General features: G+C 44.0%; 3 protein-coding genes across 4 annotated transcripts in view; 1 reads left to right on the top strand and 2 right to left on the bottom strand.

Annotated features, from left to right (window-relative positions):
* Positions 1–12,539, top strand: part of vwde (von Willebrand factor D and EGF domains) — a 29,717-nt gene extending 17,178 nt beyond the window's left edge. For both annotated transcript variants that reach the window (XM_084027301.1, XM_084027300.1), the window contains 24 exons: positions 23–237; positions 749–822; positions 910–1,183; positions 1,677–1,873; positions 2,285–3,129; positions 3,219–3,355; positions 3,844–4,008; positions 4,436–4,540; positions 5,091–5,205; positions 5,671–5,930; positions 6,154–6,373; positions 6,686–6,823; positions 7,057–7,227; positions 7,627–8,052; positions 8,594–8,689; positions 8,799–8,894; positions 8,975–9,070; positions 9,198–9,293; positions 9,854–9,949; positions 10,424–10,519; positions 10,609–10,704; positions 10,836–10,931; positions 11,681–11,778; positions 11,911–12,539. In XM_084027301.1, coding sequence (XP_083883427.1) covers positions 23–237; positions 749–822; positions 910–1,183; positions 1,677–1,873; positions 2,285–3,129; positions 3,219–3,355; positions 3,844–4,008; positions 4,436–4,540; positions 5,091–5,205; positions 5,671–5,930; positions 6,154–6,373; positions 6,686–6,823; positions 7,057–7,227; positions 7,627–8,052; positions 8,594–8,689; positions 8,799–8,894; positions 8,975–9,070; positions 9,198–9,293; positions 9,854–9,949; positions 10,424–10,519; positions 10,609–10,704; positions 10,836–10,931; positions 11,681–11,778; positions 11,911–11,925 — 4,223 coding nt within the window. In that variant the 3' untranslated portion in view covers positions 11,926–12,539. The remainder of the gene's footprint in view (positions 1–22; positions 238–748; positions 823–909; positions 1,184–1,676; positions 1,874–2,284; positions 3,130–3,218; positions 3,356–3,843; positions 4,009–4,435; positions 4,541–5,090; positions 5,206–5,670; positions 5,931–6,153; positions 6,374–6,685; positions 6,824–7,056; positions 7,228–7,626; positions 8,053–8,593; positions 8,690–8,798; positions 8,895–8,974; positions 9,071–9,197; positions 9,294–9,853; positions 9,950–10,423; positions 10,520–10,608; positions 10,705–10,835; positions 10,932–11,680; positions 11,779–11,910) is intronic.
* Positions 12,540–12,618: 79 nt separating this feature from the next.
* seraf (Schwann cell-specific EGF-like repeat autocrine factor) lies at positions 12,619–15,964 on the bottom strand. Its single transcript, XM_084027304.1, has 5 exons — positions 15,668–15,964; positions 15,129–15,224; positions 14,260–14,364; positions 13,187–13,282; positions 12,619–12,953 (listed from the first exon to the last, which is right to left on the bottom strand). Exons 1-5 carry the CDS (start codon positions 15,879–15,881, stop codon positions 12,841–12,843), a joined length of 624 nt encoding a protein of 207 aa, XP_083883430.1. The 5' UTR covers positions 15,882–15,964; the 3' UTR covers positions 12,619–12,840.
* A 4,065-nt stretch (positions 15,965–20,029) lies between these two features.
* Positions 20,030–24,518, bottom strand: tmem106ba (transmembrane protein 106Ba). The gene is made up of 8 exons (XM_084026524.1): positions 24,412–24,518; positions 22,855–23,059; positions 22,176–22,239; positions 21,891–22,050; positions 21,447–21,587; positions 20,791–20,840; positions 20,660–20,713; positions 20,030–20,254 (listed from the first exon to the last, which is right to left on the bottom strand). Exons 2-8 carry the CDS (start codon positions 23,045–23,047, stop codon positions 20,137–20,139), a joined length of 780 nt encoding a protein of 259 aa, XP_083882650.1. The 5' UTR covers positions 23,048–23,059; positions 24,412–24,518; the 3' UTR covers positions 20,030–20,136.
* Between the last annotated feature and the right edge of the window lie 165 nt (positions 24,519–24,683).

Below are 24,683 nucleotides of genomic sequence, written 5' to 3'. Positions count from 1 at the left end.
TCCTCCTCTCCTTGTGTTGCAGACGAGGGTTTCCTGGGTGCAGATCTGTCTCTGTCCTCCTGCGCGGTGGACCTGACCCGGGGCCCCTGCAGGGACGGGGTGTGCAGCCGGGCTCTGGTCCACTTCAGCCCCGTCACTGACTTCGTCAAAGATGACAACAGGACCACCCGGATCTTTGTCAAATCCCTCGTCACACAGAACTTTCTGTGGAACGGATACTCACCAGAACCTGCTGTGGTAAACACGTTAAAACATGCTAAAACATGTTAAAACTGATTTGATTTATTCATTCATGATAGTTCTTTATCTCTCTGTATGTTTAGTGTTGCTATTCAAACTGCTTTTATGATGTCACAAAGACTTTGGCCAAAATAATTGCAATTCACGATATTATCCTGATAATCATCAAAATATGCTTAAAACTCTTAATATAGCACTTGAACATACTATAACATATTATTTTATTTATTTTTTAATGAACATCCTTAATACATCATTTTGAATAAAAATGGTAAGGTATCACTGCATAAACAAAGGATAACTACATTAAAAAAAGATGTATATTTTTGTATCCTGTACTTTTTAAATCACTTCTCCTCCATGATAGTGAGGTATACAGCGTTTTGTCAAGTTAACTATCATCCCCATCCTCATTGTGCCTTTAAATCTGCAGTAACTGACTGTATATTCCTGCACTCTAACCCTGTATTTGATTCTAAATGGGGTTTAAACGAAGCTGTCCTTTCAGATAACGGTGAGAGACGTCCCCTCCGCCTACTGCTACGCCTTCACTGATCCTCACGTCATCACATTTGATGGCAGGTATTTAATTAGTTTACTCTTTACTTATGATGCTATCTAACGGTCCACTGAAGCAGGTCTGGAGGGTAAACCCTTCTGTTTTCACAGACACTACGAGAACGACCAGGTGGGCACCTTCGTCCTCTACCGGAGCGCTCGGCGGCCGTTCGAGGTCCACGCCCGGCAGTGGGAGTGCGGTGGCGTGGTGCACGCCACCTCGTGCGTGTGCGGCTTCGTGGCGAGGGACGGCGGCGACGTCGTGGCGTTCGACATGTGCGACGGAGAGATGGGCGAAACCAAACCTCACCTGTCCGTCAAGAACAGAGACTTGAACAAGAGCGGCATTCGCATCACCGAGTCGTACCAGGGACGCAAAGTCACGGTGAGAGACGCCGAGTCACACTCTGGAAGTCTGATGACACACACACAGTACAGATGGATTCATAATCATAACCTTATTTAGAACCAACAACAACATGGATATAGCATTCAGTTTTCATGAATATTAAAAAGACCTGTAAAGTGTTAAATTTGAGAACAGAGTTTGGTGGGGTGGGAGGAGGGAGAAAGAGTGTTTGATTCATTTCTGTTGATGTTGCCATAATGCTCGTCAAACATAATATAATCTTATACATAATAGTGGAGAAATTAGCTGTTATAGAAACATTCTAGACATATTTGATTTGTTCTTTTTGATTTTCCTCAAATACAAAGTACAATATTTACATTACATAAAATACATCATCCAAATATATGAAAAAGACAAAACAAATCAATCAATAAAATCATTCCAGTGTGAGGAGGGACAGGAGGAAGCTAAGCTTGTCCCGCCCATTCATTCCATATCATTTACATACGCTGGCTGTTTTTTTTAGATGACCTTCTCGTCGGGAGCGTTCGTTCGCGCCGACGTGTCCGACTGGGGAATGAGTCTGACGCTGAGAGCTCCCGGTTCAGACCGGGGCCACACCGAGGGCCTGTGTGGGACCTACGATGGACGGCCGGACAACGACTTCCACTCACCAGGGGGCGCCACACTGGAGCATCTGCACGTGTTCATCTCTGAATGGAGGTCAGTCCGGTGTTTTTTAATTCTGCTTAATGTGTCTCCTCGGGTCCTTTCCTTTTCCAAGAAGACCAACACAGATATGTGACGACGTCGAGCCAAAGGCTGGATTACCGAACCGGGCATCTTCTACCTAAAGACCCCCAGGGGCCACAAAAGTTCACTTTGTGAATTGGATGTATGTTATTTGATTGTTATTTCTTTGTTTAGGAATCGACCACAGCAGCACGGGGCCCCTCTATCAGACCCACAACAGCACAGGGCCCCTCTATCAGACCCACAGCAGCACAGGGCCCCTCTATCAGACCCACAGCAGCACAGGGTCCCTCTATCAGACCCACAGCAGCTCGGGGCCCCTCTATCAGACTGTCAGACCCTGTTTCCTCCTCCCTGACGTCTCCTCCTTTCCTCTGACAGGCTTCCTCCAGGCAGCAGCATGTTTGACACCGTGCCGTCCCACCCGACTGCCCTGAGCCCCCGTAAGTACTGCGACTGTCAGGCGGCAGGGCCCCGCCTCGCCTCTCCCAGAGCCCGATCTCAACCGGCCGCCTCAGACTCCGCCTGCTCCCATCATGGCAACGTGCACCTCCCCGCCGTCATCCCGGCTCTGGACGTCACGGCCGAGTACATCGGCTCGGTGGAGCTACGCCGAGGCGAAGGGAACGACGGACAGCCGCTGCCCCCGGGTCGAAACACTCAGGACGGAGGGGGCGACTCGTCGAGGGTGTCCTGGGACGGAGCTTCCTCCGTCGACCGTCGCAGGAGCCGGCGGCAGACGCACCGTTTCATCTCTAACTCTCCGCACCAAAGTCTCAGCCAGTCTGATCTGGAGGGCTTCACCTACTTCTTCCCAGAGGACCACGAAGATGCGGTGCAACCAGACTCCGCCCCCGCGTGGCCCACGCCCTCCGGCCTGACGGAGCAGCAGGCCAGGACTCGGTGCCAGAAGGCCGTGGCGGCCTCCAGCACGGCGCTGGGCTGCAGCCGCCTGCTGGCAGACGTGATCATCAGCCGCGTGGTGGCCATGTGCGTGACGGACCTCCAGCTGAAGGACGAGCAGTCGTGGCTGAACGCCACGTTGCCGTTGCTGGAGAACGAGTGTGAGAGGAGGCTGATGGAGGAGAGGAGGAGAGAGGAAGAGTACCAGGATGTGCTGGCGGTCCTCAAGTGTCCCGGCCTCTGCAACGGGAACGGCCAGTGCTCCGAGTGGGGTTGTGTTTGCTTCCCGGGGTTCGGATCCTATGACTGCAGTGTGCTGTCTGGTAACTAAACTCACACTGACTCAGAGAGCTCCAATATAAATGCTCAGGTCTAACAGTCACATACACTTTCTGTTGTTGGCGTTGTGAAGACCAGATCCCAGAGATCACCGAGCTGGAGAAGGAGGGTCTGTGTGACGTCCAGCAGGGGGACTGCTCCACCGTCCAGGTCTACGGTCAAGGCTTCAGGGACTCCTACAAGCTCAAGTGTGAGTTTGTCAAAGAAAAGGTACTTTTTGTTTGTTTTTTGTTCTCTGCTTCTTGTTTCGTCTCTTTTCTTCTCCCCGTAGGAGTCATTTATGTTTATTGTTAACAGGATTTAAAAAGCCTGGTACGTTGTTTAACGACGTCAATCAACAACAAACTGAACTGCAAATAACGGCAGATTCTCTATCATTCCTACCTGCCTGCGTAATAATGGAACTGGAAAAAATGGACATTGTCATGGCAGTTTTTAACTTTTCCGATCTTTTTATACGTAGGAGTTGAGAAGTACAAACTGCAGACTTTGATTGAGTAGTTTTCAGCAGTAGGAACTTTGCAGCCAACATGGCCCTTTCTCTCCTGCTGCTCTGGTCTGAATAAAGGTGACCAGTGTCGGCTTGGGGTGGATGAAGGTAGCTGCATGATTTCTACGTTGATACACTGCTGACATCTGTTTTCATCTCTTTCTTCACATGACCTTCCCTGGCATCTGTGGTCTCCCTCCTTGTCCAGTTCGAGGACGGGGACTGGGTCCTGGACGAGCCCCAGTTGGTCCCGGCCGTCTTCCTGGATGTGACGGCTCTGGAGTGCCAGCTCCCCCCGGAGGACAGCCGGTCTCCTGCAAGCCCGGACCTGCAGACGGTGACCAACAGGCCGCTGGCTCGCTGGCAGATCAAAGTGAGTCACCTCTCAGACTGCAGCTCCACACTGGGGAACCCTCTGGGGAAGTTGGTCTGCTTTTCACCAAAATCTCCCGATATGACATTATGCAGTAAATCTGCACTGAAATAATGAAAACGCAGACAGATGTGAAGGTTTGCTGGCTGCAGTTCTTCAGCTTCAACGTGGTTTAGGAGGGAAAATGAACTCAGTCGTGTGAAACGGGGGAAATTGATTGTTTTACTCAACTGCCAAGTGCAGGAAATGTGTGTTTGGAAATACTTTTTCACAGCAGTTAGATTTGGTAAACGTAAGACTGGAACATTTCTCCTCAGTGTCGTTCCTATGGTTCTAACACAGTTGAAAATGACCCACACGTTCACAGTCTGTGTTTAAAGCCTTTTGTCCCGGTGATCCTCCGTAATGACGTTTCTGCTGATGGCAGGTGTCCAACGACGGCTACAGCTACAGTAACGCCAAGATCCTGACCCTGTACGACGGAGCCTGCCAGATCTGCAGCCTCAACACCGAAGTCCTCTGTACCCTGAGGGTGAGACAGCTTTCATGGTAGTAATGTGGATTCAATACGTGGGTCCAGAAGCAGTACGAGATGTCCTTTCCATGTCACATCTTCAACCTCTCAGCCCCAAAACTCTGATTCAGGACTTTTTCCATCCAAATGAACATCATGCTGGATTGAAGAAGACTTGAAACTAGAGATTGAGACCAGAAACTCATGTTTACAATGTTTACTGAGATAATACATCAAGAGAGAAGTAGGACCATTTTCTCATAGACTTCTAAACAACCAGAGAGGAGTCGCCCCCTGGTGGCCAGCAGAGAGAACGTAGTGTTGCTGAATGTGTGAGGTATAAACACAGGAAGCAATCAGGTTTGTGATCCTCAACTAAATATACAGAGTTCATTCATTGCCAGAGTTTCAACAAGTGTGTCTTTGTTCTCCCGCCGCCATGTTTCACGTGAACCCGCGTACCTCACCGAGGAAGGTCGGGGCTGAGTGGCGTGTTTTAAGTTGTGAAAAGGATTTTGTTTGAAAGAGAAATCAACACTGAACATGTGTGTTTTTTGTTGCCTCTCAGGAGAACACCTGCAGCATCGATGGCCTGTGTTACGGCGACGGGGAGCCCAATCCCAGCAGCCCTTGCCTCACGTGTCGCCCGGACTCGTCCAAACACGCGTGGTCCATAGCGGAGAGTACGTGTCGTTTTGTTCCTCGGCTGGTTTGTGTCAGGAAGTCGAGAAACCGTGCAGGATGAAAGACTGAAAAATGTTAAATAGTATCAATATAAAAATATAAATAACAACGCAAATACTATAAGAGGTTAAGTCAAGGAAAATAATTAGACTCAAATATAAAAATGCTAAATAACTTAAAGATATTATTAAAATGCTGTGTTGTCTGAGAACGGCTGTATGATGAACATTAAATTCCTGTTTTATATGTAGTATAAATAGTTTATTTGTACTTTGTGCTGCAATTTCTTGTCATTTATAGGCCAATATGAGTCCATTTATCGTGTCATTGATGAGCTTAAATCAGAAGATAAAAGCTGCCTGGCCTCTGTAACGTTTGACCTCTATAACGTTTGACCCCTGTCAGATGGTATGTTCAGCAGAATGATGATGTCATATGTAATTATTATGTCTCACACCCCTCAGAGAACGAGCCTCCGGCGCTCCGGTGGTCGTCGCCGCTCCGTCTCCGGTCCTTCCAGGGGGAGAGTTTCATCTACCAGCTGGACGCCCGGGACCCCGAGGGCTCGCCGGTGCTCTTCACCCTGGAGTCGGGCCCCGAAGGTGCGTCTGTGTCTCCGGCCGGCCTGCTGTCGTGGACGACCACAGCTGGAACTACAGACACACACACTCTACAGATCACAGTGACGGACGACTGTCACGCGGAGACCAGAGCCTCCGTGCAGGTGAGACTTTTCTGTGAGCGCACGGATGGATTTTATATCAAAAAATAACAAAAAATGACTTTTGCTTATTTATTATTTTTCTTCTATATTTTATTTCCCCAGAGTTTGATTTCTGTTTTAGTAACGTGTGTACACTCTCTCCTGTGTCTTTAGTTTCTCCCATGTCCATACACATCCGTGTTTATGGAATAAAGAAAGTCACCTGTTTCTCCGTCTCCTCCAGGTGACTGTGATCTCCTGCGGTTGTCTGAACGGAGCTTCCTGCGTGACCAACGTCGACCTCCCTGCCGGCGGCGGCGACTACCTCTGCGTGTGTCTCGCTGGCTTTAAAGGCGAAAGGTGCGAGGTGGACGTGGACGACTGTAAGCCCAACCCCTGCAGACTGGGCCGCTGTATCGACGGGCCCGACTCCTTCACCTGTGTCTGCCCACCTGGAATGACAGGTAGGGGGGGTCAAACCTCCCAACGTCCCAGAACACGGAGCACAGACGCTCAGGAGGGTTGGGATGTAGTAGCCGATTCCTCGTCTGCATCTGTGACCTTATTGACCTTTTATTGAAATGTTTTTTCTCTATCTTACAACCATCATCTTATTTTGAAGTTAGTTTTCTTTTGTTGTTATCACAAAGAAACACAAAGATGGTGAGAATTAATGAAAAATTAAACCAAATTCTTAAAGCTGCCTTTAAGACGTCTTCCCCTTTCATAGTTCTGCAGCTGTTTTTGTCAGTCATGTAGTGTTTTCGTGTTTTCAGGCCGAACGTGTAGAGAAGATTTGGACGAGTGCGTCTCTCAGCCTTGTTTCGCCGGCGTCGGCTGCAACAACACGTTTGGCTCGTTCTCCTGCGGCGTCTGCCCTCGCGGGTTCGCCGGCGACGGGAAGGTCTGCACACGTAAGTGTGATTTAAAACGAGGAGGTTGGAGAGCAGAGTGGTGTTCATTTGGCTGCAGTCTGCTACAACACCACTAGATGCCGCCAAATCCCACACAGTTTCTTACTTTAAATGATTTTGTAACACTAATTCGCTAGTTCTTACTCCTGGATTCATGCCTAAATTAATAATGTAATTAGTTTAAATAACTGTTTCCCTTATTGAGGTTCGTTTCCATCCCTTTTGTTTCCAAGGTAACCAAGAGTCCCCGGTCAAAGCGGTGACCACACCAGCGAGGGCGTGCTCCAGACAGCCGTGTCACCCGGGAGTTCAGTGTTTCGAGAGCACCCACGTGTCGACGGGCTTCGTCTGTGGACCCTGTCCTCCCGGTCACCGTGGAAACGGACGGACGTGCACCACAACGGGTGAGGGTGAAGAGGGTCAAGAACTGATGCTGATGATAATTTGATATTTAACTGTAGAATCTTCCACAATCTGTAATCTTTATTGTTCATCACGTATGTTTTTTTCATCGTTATATGAGATAAGTTGTAAAATAAATAATCATGATATTTCATTGAAGAAATTTGTATTTCAATAGGAAAAATTAGAAATTCAACATGCTCATCATAAAGACTTTAAGTATGATTATGATTATCATTATTATTGCTGCTGGTATCCGTAGTACGTTTTAGAGCGTTTAACCTTTTATTACATATTATTTATAGATTTAACTCCATGTGGTCACTTAAGAGTTGTGTGTTTTAATGTCGTCATATATTTGTGTTTTTAAGTCGTGTCCTCTAACTTCCAGTATTTTACAGGTCAGGGGTCAGACGCCAGCGGAGCAGACGGTCACATTCATGGCATCAAACCAGATTCCAGCAAGGAAACGACTCCCCCCACCTCCTCCTCTTCATCGCCTCCCTCCTCACCCAGACGCCCCGCTGACAGGCGGACGAGACCAGAAGCCAGGAGAGTTTCCTCCGGTGACAGGAAGTCCACAACGACGCCGCAGAATCAAACCGCCACCAGAGTGTTGGCTCCTCCCCTCCACAGAGGTCAGCCCAGCAGGGTGGAGCTGGACCTCGACCTCACCCCCGGGGTCAAACGGGGGTCTCCGTCCCAGCACGTCACCTGTGCCGACGCTCCCTGCTTCCCCGGCGTTCCCTGTGAGCCCACCGTCACCGGCTCCTTCAGGTGTGGACGCTGTCCGTACGGCTACACCGGAGACGGAGCTGCGTGTAAAGGTACGGAGAGTCAGCGGCGTCTTAAAGCTGTGGTTCTACGATTTGAAATAAAAAAAATCCATTCAGTCTATCAGCCGTCTAAGAGGATGCATATTGTTTTGCATGCTATTATATCATTTATTTATCAATTATCCCAAAATCTCATCATCTTTGTCGACGTAATACTATTTGTAGGTGAGATTGTTCATTTCACAGCACCGACTCTTTGTAATTTTATATATATATATAAGACTTATAAGACATTAATAACATGGTGTCACTAAGGGGAAAATGCTTCTTCTGAAGATAATATATAAATATATAAACTATAGCATATTTAGCCATTTCAAAGCAAAATAAGAGTGCAGCTTTATGTGTGGAATGAATTCACGAAGCCCCAAATGATTCCCTCATCCTGCTTGTTCTTGTTTGAGCAGCAGTTAAACAGATCCAAAGGCCAGCCGTTGCCAGATGTTTGTATTGTTATAGCAGGATAGGAAAGGAGGGTTTTTTAACGCATCATGAGTGGATTTCTTCAGGTGAGCTTGTGATTGGATTCCAGCTGTGTGCAGGTATCAGTGTGGGAGGAACATGGAGTGCACGCTGCCCAACACCTGCATCTGCAAGGAAGGCTACACCGGCTACAGCTGCCACATCGGTGAGAGGCCGACCCGTTTGTCTGGGAGCTGCAAACGACATCATCACACATCGTTTTTTTGTTTTTTACCTCACCGTCTTACGTTGTTACCGCTTTCCGTCCCTCTCAGCCGTGTGTCGACCCGACTGCAGGAACCAGGGGAAGTGTGTGAAACCTAACGAGTGTGAATGTCCCGCGGGATACGGCGGGTCCACCTGTGAGGAAGGTAAACCTCCAGCTCCGACTCCCGTCTTAACACGCTGCCTCTCACAGAATACTGATCCCTGTGTTGTCTTGACAACGCAGCGAGCTGCGAGCCGCCCTGTCAGCACGGAGGCACCTGTCTGGCCCGAAACCTGTGCACCTGCCCGTACGGCTACGTGGGACCCCGTTGTGAAATCAGTGAGACGCTGCTTTACGTACTCCTACACGTTTGTTTAACTTCGTCAGCGTCGAGGCTCTCGCCTGTAAATCAGCAGCTTCGGTGATGATTTTAGGAGTTTAGAGGCTAATGATTGATGTGTTTCAGTGGTTTGTAACAGACACTGTGAAAACGGCGGCGAGTGTGTTTCTCCTGATGTCTGCGAATGCAAACCTGGCTGGTACGGACCCACGTGTAACTCAGGTACAGCAGCTACACCCTCTTCTACTACACCCTCTTACACCTACACCCTCTTACACCTACACCCTCTTACACCTACACCTTCTTACACCTACACCTTCTTACACCTACACCCTCCAACCCCTACACCCTCTTCTACTACACCCTCTTACACACCTTCTTACACCTACACCTTGTTGGTGATGATATTTCTGTGGATCTGTTAGTGGAATTAGTTTTCCTTTCATTTGTGGTCCTTCTGTAAAAAGCTGTCTCCAAACATCATGTTGGTTGTTTAGAGGACAATAACATCTCATTTAATGTGATGAACAAGTGACATAATAAGTAGACTGAATACTGACGATTGTATTGGATACAAATATGGAGTTTACCACAGCTGGAAGGTGCTGGAAAAGCATGAAAATGCACCTTGAAATGCTTGAAAAGTGCTTGAATTTGACTTTGGAGAAGGTGTAGGAACCCTGAATATTTTATAGACACACATTTCTAGGCGGCACAAATTTGGACCTTCAGCCACACGACTTGCATTCAACTATACAGTAAACATTGCGTGTCTTCCACAGCTGTCTGTAACCCCGTCTGTCTGAACGGAGGAACGTGCATCAAGCCCAACATCTGCGCCTGTCCCAGCGGCTTCTACGGCTCCCAGTGTCAAATCGGTAAAACTGATGAATGTTTGAACTGCCAGAGAGGGAAGCAGGTTTGAATCCACGTCAGCAAGCAGGAGCAGAGCTTTGAGTCGGCTCATTATTATTAACTAAAACTCTGCTGCTGCTTCAGACCACATCCTGTGTTGGAGTTTTATCTTTTCTTTTAGTCAAAGCAGCTCTGGTGAATTAACTGTCCATTACTTTTAGTACAAACATATCAGCAGAAAAGATCTGAAGATCAGCTGCAGTTGTAACAGTTTATTTATTTCCCTTTGACACAAACAGGTCAGGGTTCAGGTTCAGGTTCGGGTTCAGAGACCTCACTCAGAGGCTTTATGTCACATTCAATACCACAGTTTATGATGTTGAATAGGACGGCAGAGAAATAAAGACGAATTGGCTTTTCATGAGATAAACATGCACTTTCTCCCCAGTGTTCATACGTCTGACATCGTCACAGTCTGATATTAATGTCTTCTCCAGCTGTGTGCAGCCCTCCCTGTAAGAACGGAGGTCAGTGTATGAGGAACAACGTGTGCTCCTGCCCTGAAGGCTACACGGGGAAACGCTGTCAGAAGAGTGAGTAGAATCACCAGCACATCGGAAGCTAGTTGAAGTGACATCTGGCTCAGCGTTGGTCATCTGATGCGTAAATGAATGTGTTACAGGCGTCTGTGAGCCGACGTGCATGAACAAGGGCAAGTGTGTCGGACCCAACACCTGCTCGTGTGCGTCGGGGTGGAGAGGCAAGAGGTGTAACATACGTGAGTGACCCAAATCATTCATCGCTCTCCACACATATTCAACATTCAGTACGCTTGCTGTGAGAGAGCCACGCAAACCACAAGAAGCTTTTCCATTATTTGATTATTATTTATTATTTTCATCACCGTAGCCGTCTGTCTGCAAAAGTGTAAGAATGGCGGCGAGTGTTTGGGACCAAACACCTGCCACTGTCTTGCCGGCTGGGAGGGTCTCCAGTGTCAAACACGTGAGTTTGTTCACCATAAATTATTATTAATTATTATTTATTATTTTGACAGTTTGTTGTCAGATTAAACAGTAGTTTATACTGCAATAATATTGTATTGATAAATGGATGCCGTGTATCGATCGTTTGTTATATAAAATATGAATAAAAACAAATTAACACCTTTTGGTGACAGTTACTCCTTCAATCCACTAGATGGTGCTGAGTTTTTCCTGGCGTGTTCATGGGTGAAGTCGGCGGGATTGGACCATACCATGTCTGATAAAAACCATTTTACTGCAATAAAAATGACATTAAACATCAGATAAAACAGACAAACTGCAGAATTTGAACTTGTAAAAAGGTAATAAATTACAATATATTTATTTTCCTCAAATACATGAAATACAATTATGAAAAATACAAAAAAATAAATCAATACAATCTTTCAACTTCGAGGAGGGATAGGAGAAAGCTATTCTTATCGTGTCCTGCCCCTTTATTACATTATCACATATAATTTACTAATTTACATATAGCTCCATTTTGAATATGAGCTATAAATCCAACACAAAATACGTTAATATGTAAGTTTGTTATTGCAAAACTCAGCGTATCACAGAATGTTTAAAACTGGAATAAGATCAAATAGTGGCTTAAGTATCGTGATAACGTCGTGATTCCCAACCCGGATCAACTGAGGAATGGATTTCATCAGGTTGTTTTGATTCGTTATGACATCACACATGATTGATTGATTCCCTCCTCAGCGGTCTGTAAGCGGCGATGCCTGAACGGAGGGAGGTGTGTCCTCCCCGACTACTGCCACTGTCGGAAAGGCTACAACGGCTTCACCTGCTCAATCAAGGTCACGCTTCACACACGTACATACAGACTGTGTAGCTCAGTGGGAAAAAACACTCATAACCACAGAGTTAGAGGTTGTTTTCCATCCAAGTGTGTGACGTTTATACATGAACTTGTGTTTTCACTTTTACAGGCGTCTCAGGCGTGATGGAGAAGAAATGGGATAAAAGAAGCTACAAAATGCACAAAGGAAGAGGAGAGCATCATAAATCCTGTGTGTGTGTGTGTGTGTGTGTGCGCGCGTGTTGTAGTGTGTGTGTGTGTGTGTGTGTGTGCGTGGACATTTGAAGGCCAACAGTGGGACTTGATGTATTGCACTTGTCTGTCCGTCCCTGTATATCATCACTACCTCAAGGATCACAGTAACACACATCTGCTGAGTGCATCAGCAGACGTTCTGCAGACGTGAGTGTTGCTGCTCAGTTTTCTGTAAAATAAGTCAACGATTCATTCATAAGCTGGAGGTTTATTACCAGCGAGCTTTTAGGTTTTTCACAATTTAGCCAATTCTAGCTTTTTACTTGAGAAACATAAATGCAAGGCTTGTCTTATGAATTATGCCACGTATAGTATTTACACATCATTAACTTGTTTTAGAATGAATACGTTGATATGAATATGTTGCCATTTAACCAAATGTGTTCATTTTTTGCTTCCATTAATATATTGTTTGATTGGGTAAAGTAACGACCGCCTTATGAAGTTCTATATGAAGTTTTTTGTTTTATAAAAACACCAGATTACACTGTGGTACGAGTTACATGTGACAAAATAAAGAATGTGTACTATTATCATGCGTTTTGTTTTGGTAAAATGAGCTTTGGTTTCTTTTAATGCAATTCACACTTTTATTCATTTAATGACCCAAATCACAGTAGCTTCATGTGTTCATACAGTCAAATGAGAACATTAAACAGATTATAAAAACAAACATTACATATCTGTCAAGAAAATGTAAAAACATCACATTTTTCAGCTTTAAAAAAAAAAGAAGAAGAATTGTCCTCATCAGCTTTAAGTCCCTTAATGGGCCTCGTTGACCTTTGACCCCGGCAGGGTCACACTAGTGGAACTTCTTCCTGTCTTCGCAGCGCGGGCCGGAGAAAGGGGGGCGACAGCGGCATTTGTCTGGAGAAATACACTTCCCTCCGTTCAGGCAGGACTGAGCACACACAGCTGCAGCAGAGACACAAAAAAAGTTTGTTATTTGTTGAAGCTGAGAAACAAGTTTCCATGTCTGGAAAAACACTGAGCTAAAACACTAAGCAGACGCATACGTCCCATTTTCATCCTGAGCTGTTTAGCAGACTGATCTCTGTAACATTTGTCTTCTCAGCAAGGTGTCGACAGCTTAGAGGGATGCTGGGAAAAAGACAAGCCGTTGGTCTGTGGGACCAGGCTGAACTCACCGGTGTGGCAGGCGCCTCCCAGCCATCCCTCCCGACAGCTGCAGATTCCTGGAGCCACGCAGACTCCCTCGTTCCTGCAGCCTTGAGGACAGATCGCTGCACGGAGACGACAGAACGACACCGTCAGCGTGACGGGGAGGCAGATACAGGTGACACATTTACTGGATGCAGGGGAACGTATCGCTAACAAAGTTAGCTTCATGATTCAAGGTCAACTTTACAGCTAAGAGTTAAAGTCAGCTTAGTAGCTAACTAGCATTGGTAGCGACCTGTCAATCAGCAGGTAAGCCCCGCCCCCTAAAGCATCCCCTGCTTTCTGGTCTGGTGGACTCTAAATGGACCATAATGTACTAAATGAACATCATGCTGGATTGAAGAAGACTTGAAACTAGAGATTGAGACCATAAACTCATGTTTACAATGTTTACTGAGATAATACATCAAGAGAGAAGTAGGACCATTTTCTCATAGACTTCTATACAACCAGAGAGGAGTCGCCCCCTGGTGGCCAGCAGAGAGAATGCAAGTTTAAGGCACTTCAGCCTTGGCTTCACTTTTCAGAACTGGCGGTTGCCGCCTGGTTCACGTCTGAAGCTGCAGATTGATGGATGGATGAATGTCATGATATAGTTGGTTGGTACCAGCTGATGTTAGCATGCTTTGTACTTGTTTTCCAGAAAGAAAAAGATATTTGTGTCCAAAAAGCCATGCCAACTCAATTTAAACTTTATGGGGAAAAATAAATTATTTTTGCTTCTCCAATTTCCCAAAAGTTTATCTCAACTAATACAATTTTGAGAAATGTCTGCTAAGCCCAACTTGAGTTCCAGTTTACTACCGAAATGTCTCAATCATCATTCACAAGCCGTAAATTAAAATGTCATCCCTAACGACTGAGTTAGATGAATCGCTGCGGGCCTCCACTGAATGCTTCCCGTCCTGAAAGCAACTCGGAACCGGAAAAAAAAAGAGAAAGCATTTTAACTGTTCCAGCTCCAGCTGGGAGGCCGGCTCCATTTGGTGACTTTGACCTTTGGTGTTAACGGGGCAATTAGACACGGCCGTAAACGCACCTTCTTGGCATTTTGAGCCGGTCCAGCTTGACGGGCAGATACACCTGGCCACTCCGTTGACGGCGATGCATTCCCCTCCGTTCCAGCAACCCCCGTCACACGTCACTGCCAATAGACACAGATTAACCCCATCGCAGGGACGAGATGGTTTAACCCGTCCTGTGCTTTCAGCTGCATTGATTTGACAAATATATAACTTTTCTCATGATTCCTAATATCCAATTTTATTCATTAACTTGACAATTCATACATTTTATTTATTATTTATTTTATATAAATATAATTATATGTTATTTAAATAGTATACCCCTACAATTAAAATAAAAAATATTATTATTCCTATGTGCACTTGGACAAGTTGCACATGTCAGTGGTTTCTAGGTTTTAATTTAATTTATAGAAGCTTCATTAGTTAAATTACTCCACAAAATATACATGTTTTGTGAGTTTCTTCCTGGACCCTGTCCTGGTCATTTATCTTGCGACCCCTCGTGGGGGTCCCGACCCCTGGGTTGAGAAACCATGGTCTGAATGTTGTTTTATAGATTCCTGACAGGAACATAAATCTGACAGATGAACACAAAAATGTCTTTTGTCCTTCCGACGGGATGTGAGAAGGAATCTGGTGTTTGCCTGATAAAACAGGTTTGAGTCAGAATGTAATGATATATATCTATTTTACCACATGGATGAGGTAAAATACAGGATATATAAGCAGTTACTAGGCCTGCAGGACGGATTCAGATAACATGCATTAACACTGAATTCCACACCAAAGCAGACCGCGTTCAGAGTCTTCCAGATCCCACAACTCCTTCAACAACCAGATGTTTCATTTGCAGAATCCCAGCAGACCAACCCCGGTTTACCTTTGTGACAGTATCTTCCTCCGAATCCTGGGGGGCATCTGCATTTTCCAGGGCGAAGACACGTCCCTCCATTCTTACACTTGGGATAACAGTTGGCTGCATTCACAGAAGATTACTGTTAATACTGTGGTTCAAAGTAGTGTTAGATATTGTAAAAGTGAAAAAAGAAAAGGAAAACAGTTGTTATGATGAAGTATGTTCTGTGTTGATTTGACAATTTGGATTTTATATCATTATGACTTTTTTTTCATCAATGTAGAGATATGTTTGGCTTTACTCCCAGTTTAAGTAAGTTTAAGTGAAATAATCTGCATTTAACTGATGTACATTACATTAGAACCTACTTAATGCTTTAATTAAGTGCATTTAAGTGGATGCCACTTAATTATGAGTTTTTATTGTAATAACCATAAAGAAAAAGTACTATAGCCTCCAACACCCTACTGAAACAGAATAAATATACTTGTACAGTGGAGGGAAACGTGACATCTTCCATGCACATAAATACAAACGGATAAAAACAAGTTTTGCAACATCACCATACTGGCAGGTCTCCCCCTCGTAGCCCTTGGAGCAGAAGCAAGTGTTGTTGCGGATGCAGATCCCTCCGTGTTCGCACTGCGGTTCGCACTTCGCCTTCGGGTCGAACACGAACCCGAGCGCGACGCCGCGGGGCGCGTCCGAACGCCCGGCGGCGCAGAGGGCGAACAACGCGGCCAGTAGCACCGCCGAAGCGAGACCCGCGAAACCCATGTTTTTTTGTTTTGTCGACCGGGAAGAGGGAGAGGGGGAAAAGAGAGCAGACCCAGAGAGTAGGAGATGGAGGAGAAAGTACCGGGACCTCCCCCCACGTCGCCTCCGCACAGACACAGGGACACTTCTCTCAGGTTAGTGCCGCCGGAGGGGGGAGCAGCCGGGGCGGGGTAGGGCGGGGACACCGGGGCTGGATGAGTTGCGAAAGTAGCCACAGATACTCAAACAGTAGTTGGAAGTAAATTAGACACAAATATGAGTCGATAGCTTGTATATTTACATTTTTTAATCGAAGTTCATAGTATAATTTAATGGTAAAATTAGCATTTTAGCATGCTAACCTTAGCTAAATTACGATAACTAGCTAACTAACTGTTAGCCGAAGCTCATAGTATTACTTAATGGTCAATTTGAGCTATTTAACGTTAGCTACATTACGTTAGTAAATCGTCACATTGACTTTAACACATAGTATGAGCGTTATCTAGCTAGCTAACGTTAGCTAAATTACGTCAATTAACTTCTCCCATTTTAACCGCAAACGTTAATCCAGAGTGGTAGCGATAACTAGCTAACGGGGCGAAAGCGATGTTAGCCGAACCTGTTAGCTATTTAAGGTAAACTAAATTACGTTAGTAAATCGTTACATTGACGTTATGACGTTGAATCAGTACTTCTATTGGGGTCAGAACATACGTTTGACACCTCTGCTGATGTCCATTTTGGATGGTACATAATTTTATAGGATCAGTTTACTCACATTTCTAAAACAAACAAAATGCAACATTTTTTCACTTACCTCAAGCCTCCAGATAGTTTTGGTTTTATTTATCTAGGTTTAGAGGTAGCCATCTCTGAAGATTTCTGTCATCTAAATACAAGAGAGGCGAAAAATGAAAAAAAAGACTTGGCACTGCTCATTCCTATAAAAAAAAACCCTATTATGGCATTTTCTGTTGGTTATTCAGAAAAAAACCCACTTGTTTTTGAAAGACGCCATTTAAGTTTAATTGACTTTTATTGTATTGGAATGATGACAGAAGATCTGTGTCATGGTTGGATAAGGTTTTAATCGTTCATTATGTGAACATGAACAGTATTGTTCCCCTCCAGTGGACAAACTGTACCGGCTGAAATAATGTTCACTGTGGAGCCAACTAGGTTATGATTTTTCAGAAATCAAGAATAGTTTTTAGTACGTGTGTTCATGGAGGAGACATGTGGAAAAGTAATTCCCTTCCACCTGGAGAGAGGAAGTACCGGGTCTTTATGAAGGATGGGGTGAGGGGGAGATCTGCTGTAATAGCTATAACACAACCGGATCAATGGAGGATGTGGCCGGCTGTCCTCTCAACACTGAAACTGAGAGCTCACAGGAAAGTACATTTCCATGTGATCCTTTGCTGTTGCTCAGGGGCCCCTCAACACTTTGCATGTCACAACCTACAATTGACAGTTGAGAGAAAGTTCTGGCTCCCAGTTTGCAAGGTAGTCGGGTGGATCATACATTATAAGTTTAACGTCGAGAATCACTGAGCTAGACATTTAATCAATGCTTTATTTAGATCCAATCAAATGGTGAACATAAGTCTTGGTGGTGATGCTGAATTACCTGTGTTTAGTCTGTTTGATTGGTGATGACACATTGTGATATATATTCATTTATGTGCCGTACTTGACCCACTTATTAGTAATCAGACGTTTGAACCATCAGGAGGCAACTCCTCTCTGATTGTATAGAAGTCAATGAGAAAAATGACCCTACTTCTGATTTATTATCTCTGTAAAAATGTAAACAATGAACAACAAAGCATCTCCTAAATCTGGAGTTGTGACATGTACCAAGGCAGAATATTTACGATGCAGTTACCTCTACTATCAAAGATGACAATAATAAAAAGTGATGCCGATATATCCTTGATTGGTCCACTAATAAAACAGGAAATGAAACAGACAAAGACAAAGCTAGAGAGTTTTCCTGGTTGTGGTCGTTGGCCACATGTGCACCAGTGAAATTGACGTCCAAACCGCCGACCTGGATCTCAGACAGGAAGTGAGCCGCTGGTTAAACGAGTGCAGCAGATGTGAACGTACACTAGAGACGTCTTGTGCAAATGTAAAACATTCACATACAATGTTTTTAACTTGTTTAAAGAAAGAAAAAAATGACAAAGGAATGATATATTTTATTATTATAAATCCTAATACTTTGTACATATAATTAATAAGAAAGTCAGTCAAAAAATATAGTTTTATTTGGTAGTTTTTTTATGTTTCTTTCTGGGGACGTGCTGTAATCTACATGGCTTTCAGATAATGGTGAACTCTCTTTCACCACATAAGTGGATTGTTGCCATTTATGTATTTTTGTTATCTTCTTATAGTGGCGCCAGTGGATGTTGTTGTTGGCCATTCATTCAACAGTTTGGTCCACAGAAACATTCAAAAACTACTGGACAAAAACATGCCTTTAGTTTTATTTTCCCTTTAATTTGTGTCTTTTACTGCTGTCCTCCAGCTAATATTCAAGGTGACACTCTCCCGCAAATATTTAAATTATTAGTGATTAGAGATTTTTAGCTCAATAACTATCACTAATCATATTTATGCTCCCAAAGGATTTAAACAGATTTTGGTCTCAAGTGATGTATGGCGTTTCTTCTCGTGTGACTTTCAGGACACATTTAGTAAAGATCTAAAAATGGAAGTATTAACAGTATGTCGTTTGTTTGGTCTGCCTTTCGTGACTGCTGAAGTTCCTCTTTTAATGACTTCACTGTCACCACCGGGAATGCATTTTGCTGCATGTGGAAACACTAAATTTAATTAAAGACTCAGACAATTAATCTTAACATTAACATTTGTTTTTATTTTGTCCAAACTTCACTTGGCTTCGACTTCTAAAATGTGAACATTTACTGTTTTTTGCTCCATTATCATCAAACTTAATACCTGTATTTTTGACAGTTGATGAGATAAAATGAGATATAGATGTTTACCTTTTTTGACTTTCTGGAGATATTTTTTAGGGCTGTTTTCTGACATTTTATAGATTCAGTTTTGAATGACAGTTGGTGTGTGATACTGTAGTTTGGCAGACCACTTGGCACCACCTAGTGTTTACAGAAAATATTACAAGCTCACCCAAGAAACCGAGGAAAACTTTGAAAATGAGTCATGATTTTATTTTCAGCTTCATGCATGAAAACCAGAAAACCATTGTGTAGAGGTCTGTCATCATCAAATACCGAGAAGGGTTGGAAAATGTGATTAGTAGTCAGAAAAACTTGCACAGTGGCATTTTAGGATGCCTGTGCAATCACAAATGAACAAAGATAAGACACTGAATGAATTAATGATTTGGGGATTCAAGCATCTTCTGTCAAGACAATACGTTGGAAAATGCCAATCCAAACGTTACAAAAAATAAGTCATAGTGATGTCAAACCCCCAAAATGCCAGTCTACAATAAAATAGGACAACCTCGACAATGTTTTAAAGCAAGCCAGAAAGAACACATTTTACAAAACATTTACACATTCTATATTTTATTGCCCACTGACTGTAATGCTGAGTAAAATAAAAGATGTCCCTTTTACAAAGATACTTTGCCATCGTAGTAGTCACATTTGCTTTTAACTCAATCAAGTGAACAATAGCTGTATCTAACAAAAGACTTAAACCTATACTCAAAGTGAAAATAAAGAACAAAAAACTCCCAAAAACAAATGGAGATAAAACAGCATCTATATCGGACTAAGACCAAGAATCATATTTGTGGTTAGGAACAGCTCATAGGTTTTCCTTCTTGAACTTTAGCTGTATTTTTATTAGAAGTGGTTTAGACCAGTAGGGGGAACTCATACAATATCCGTACGTAAGGATGGCGTTAAAGTGCATCGCAGCTGAAGCTACTGCTTCCAGTCTTTTAATTGTTAACAGGTGACAGTGTAAACATGATGGGAATGTCTACCTTTTATGTGAATATTAATTATTACATATGGCTGTTTTTGTTGGCACCGGGGTGAGAAAAATGACAATAATCCTTGAAATTCTGTCTGCTTTTACCGGCCTGGTTGGCAAGTAACCAACCACAAACAGCTCATCACGTTTGTGTAACAGGAAGAAAGAGGTTTGGGAATTAAAGACTTGATGAGCCACTGACTAGTTCAAGGTAAGTTATATCCCCATCCATTATTCCATCACCACCGAGCAAAGATTTGTATTTGAGGCCTGCGCTCTTCTGCTTCCTTCATCAGTAGACCTGCACGTACCCATGCGAGGAGGTGGTGTTCCCCCCACAGTCCACGTACTGGTACATCTCCTGGGAGACCTGCTCCGCATGGCCAAAGTACAACGTGGTCACCGTTACCCTGAAAAACAACCATGGAGTCAACGACTGGATAACAGGTAGGATGAGCCACGGTGGGACGGTCGCTTCTACACACATTTATTTTTCTATTTTTGGCTCTCCCTCAATAAACAAGCTTTTTTTCTAAGCTTCAAAGACATTTGAATACATTCAAAGTTTGAATGGTATTTAAATGTTGAATAATGAATGTGTGAAACACGTGGAACGGTTAAAGATGCATGAATTTGTGTCAGGTTTGAACATCCATCCGTTTAGATTTAAATTCACTGAAAACGTTCAGTATTTCTGAATGAATTTAAAGGCATGAATGAGAAAAGTATATATAATAAGCAGAATGTCATTCACACCAATGAGAAGTTATCATATACAGTACAAAGGAAAGTAATGTATATTGAGCCATACTTACTGCATCATGACCACTATGTTGTGAACTTTAATGGTTGACAGAGTGCAGTAGTCACTGTAAGAAAAGAAGTCATTTATCATGAATAATGTGTAAAAAGTGTAAACTGTTATGACTCCTGAAAAGATACTTACAACATGTAACTCATTTCATCGACGATGGTGGTGGGAACAGTGTAGTCAATCTGCAAAAAAACACAATTCATAGCATTTTAGGAGAAGAAACGGAACAAGGCAGCGTATTTAAAGCCTGTGTTGCACTTTGGTTGTCTTAAAACCATCAGAATTAATCGTATTGATCCAAATGAGAACGCGTGGCTTGCTTATCGCACGGAGAACTCTAAACATTATTCAGATCGGCTTCGTTTCGCAGTAGCTTCGGTTTGAAAATGAAAGGGATGAGTTCACTGTTATATTAAACGGTCACATCAGTCGCACTTGTGATGCCTGGTGGAAAAACGGCCCTCATCCCAAAGTTGCCAGACCTGGTGGCAACGGGATTATTGGCACACCCGGCAACATTATATGATAACACGATGGAGGGTGAGAGCAGCAACGAGCTAGTTTGAACTTGGGAAACCTTCTGGAATATTACTTCTCTCAGAGGTTTAGTGTTACTATCCTAACCCATCTCTCACATCCTTCATTTCTCGTTGACTGTTTATGTGATGCTGAACGTCTGTGGACATTAGACATATTAGATATCAGACAATGGTCCGACAGAGAGCAGCCGTACCAAGATTTGAAGACTTCAAGTGTGTGAGCGTGAGATGAAATGTATTTCAACAAACCTGCCGTTCATCCAGAGGTATGATCAGTGAGCTGTTGCTAAACTTGGCCTTGCCTATCACCGTCTTGGAGAACTGCACCTGGGCAGTGATGTTGGTCACGGATACGGCGTAGTAGTTATTGTTGGTGATGTTCAGCGTGCTCTGGTTGGAAGAAGACAACAGCTGTGAGATTCTGGTAATGGAGACGAATGATGAAGGAAGCCCCGATGTGTTTTTTTTAGCATTTTAAACCTGCAATGATTGAATTTCCAGCACTGAACCAAAATAAAAAAGCTGAAAAAATGAGCTTAAAGACTCGTTAATTATCTAGTGATGACTGTGTATTCATCAGTGACTCTTTCACATACAAGTCATCATTGTTCATGGAAAGATATCGATCATAGCTAATTCATGACTTGGTCAAAAAGTGATGAAGTTTGATAGAAAGTCAAAGCACAGTCTTACTGTGATGTTGAGATAGACGATGCGTTTGTCCATGTCGTAGGTCACGTAGGCTGACTTCACCCCCACGTAGGAGACATCAATAGAGCGAGGGAATAGGAAGAAGAGCGCCAGGCCCGACAGCAGCAGGCAGAGTGCCACCGACAAAGTGACATACAGCTTTCTGCATGAGAAAGAAAAGAGAAGTGAGTCCCTGATGGTAGCCGAGGACTTCAAAGTGTGTCACGCTACCGTGTGGGGGTTTCATCACGCTGACAGCGAACACGCTCCTCTCTAAAGAGTACTTACGTCCTGCTCGGTCGGAGCCTTTGGTCGCTGTATGGAATCAGAGCCACGAGCTGATTCTCCTGACCTGTTGAATAATTCAAAGCAAGCGCTGTCATTGTACTGTGTGATGGAGAAAGGTGTGTGTGCTGAAAGATTTGCACTATGCTTTGCTACTGGGCAACTGCTGAGACGGAACCTCAGCCATCTCTCAAAGTTGACTGTTTCCCCACTTGAATTATTGATATTTTTATTGATGATTGGTTCATTCTTCAACGTATTTGTGTCAAACGTTTTCAACATAATACGGAAAAAGTATTTTTATGTTCTGGGCGTACAGCAGAAACACAGGATTTCCTACCATTGGGCGTATTTCACATTACATTTCTGTATTTTAGGCTTTTTGCTGTGGTGGGAGGAGATCATGTCCCGTACTCTCACTCACTAAGCAGAGTTTGTTTACATTTGATCACAGCTGTGTGGTTGTTTGCTCTTTAATAGTCCACATAGCCAATTAAATGTGATCAACCCTCAGCCACACAGCCATAATTAAGCAAATTAGCCGTTTATAACTGTGAACTTACTTACTTAATAATAAATAATACCCAAGACAGTTTTTTCCTCAACTTAATTGATATTGGTAGTATAATATTTCATACCGATATTGCTCGTTGAGTATTCACCTATATCTAGACGGTATTACCTCGTGGTATCCTGCCGGTGCCCTGACACGTCGGGCAGGTGACGCTGTCCCGCCCGGTGAACTCCACGTAGGGGAACTGGGACACGTCTCCGGTCTTGCCGTCCTCCTCACCGTCTCTGTACTCTCCAGAGGCCGTCAGCGCGTCCTGACTCTCGTCTTTGGGGTTGGCCAAGTGAGAGTGGAACTTGCCCATAGCTGCGGATGTCTTTACACAACACAAAAGAGCAGAGAGAAGCTGCTGTAAAGGTGCAGCTGCTGACTAACTGCATGCCGCACGGCTGCTTGAATGTGAAATTGGACCTGGACGGACTCCAGGAAACATTTTCCAGGCAAACAAACTTCAACTATAGTGCACTGTGTCAATGAGGAACAGTCTCATGTAATACTACTAATTCTGTTGGGACTGTATAGAGTATTGTTGCTTTGTCCTAATACTTGTCTGGTATCCTTTCTAAAAGTACCACGTTTTTGTTATTGTCTATACAGTATTATGTTGCATGTTCTTCAGGGCTGCTGACTAGTCATTTAGGCGACTTCTTGGTCATTAAGGCCATTAATGGACGATCATATGGTTGAGTCTTTAGTAAGAACAAGGTTAGAAGAGACTGTGCCTGTATTTATATGGGGAATAACACAAATATTGGAACATTTTTTTCAACTATCAACTTTTGCTTTGTCTAAATGTGACTTTATTTAATGTACACAGAAGTAATGTTCAACATTGTTTTTATTTTCTATACGTTTGAAACTATTTTAACTGAATGTTACTATGAGGAACTAGTAACTAGTTTCTCTCAGAGGTGTCAAAAGTAAAGACATTCTGTGCTCTAGTAGAAGTACACATACTTCAAAAAGTGCTGATTCAACAATACTTCAACTAACTTTGAAGGACAAATATGTACTCAAAGTATCAAGCACAGTTCTACTGGCCCTCAAATGCAGTAGAAATAAACCAAGGAGTCTGTTTTGAAAATGTGAGGAGTAGAAAGTACAATATATAATGTTTTAAAACGTAGAGAGGGAAAGTAGAATACACAACTACACCCTGAATATTCTACTTAAGTAGTCGGTGAGAGTAGTCTGATTACCCGTTGTACTGTGTTTAGGACACATATAAATACTAGCCGGTACTGATGCTAGTGCTAATGGGAGATGCCCCGGGCTGTTGCCCGGAGACACCAGCCGGACGTCGCGAGGCTCCCGGACGTGCCTGCGCTCCGCGTGCGGCTGGTTCTGTTTGATCATCACAGGCCGCCATGCGTCTGAGCCGTTGAGCCTCGGCCGGGAACACAACGTCCCGGCCCGAGCAGACGCGCTAAAACGCCTCCGTTCTCACCGCCAAACGCGACATTGGGTCTTTAAATTATTATTTTTAACGCAATCGGCAAAACAGCATCGCGTGTCTTTGCGTAATTCTGCCGTTTAATGAACGTTCATTGTAGCCGATCGATGGTCGCTCCGGAGGACAATCCGAGCACCGCGACGCCACGTCACCGCGGCCGTTAAATACGCTGCAGCCGGTAAACACGCTGTTCCCCCGGTAGCGGACCTCCTCACCTGTTTCTGCGTTTAAGTTGTCGGACATTCGTTGTATGTCGTTTGTTGTGGTTGAACGGACCGAAGGAGACTGACGGCGACGGGAACGCCTCCCTGCTCTCCTCCGATTGGACGGGCTCATGTTGGGGGAGGGGGGGAGGGGTGTCCACGGTCCAGACCAAAACAACACCGACCCTATCTATAGCGCACTGCTAACGTGACACCATAACCATCTAAAATGCATTTCCTGTCGTAGTGTTTGTTAATGCAGCAGCAGCGGAAAGGAATTTATC

Source organism: Eutrigla gurnardus (genome assembly GCF_963514095.1).
Source record: "Eutrigla gurnardus genome assembly, chromosome: 14".
Classification (NCBI taxonomy): Eukaryota; Metazoa; Chordata; class Actinopteri; order Perciformes; family Triglidae; genus Eutrigla; species Eutrigla gurnardus.
Note: the sequence above shows the minus strand (reverse complement) of the source record. Positions and strands in the feature narration are given on the sequence as shown.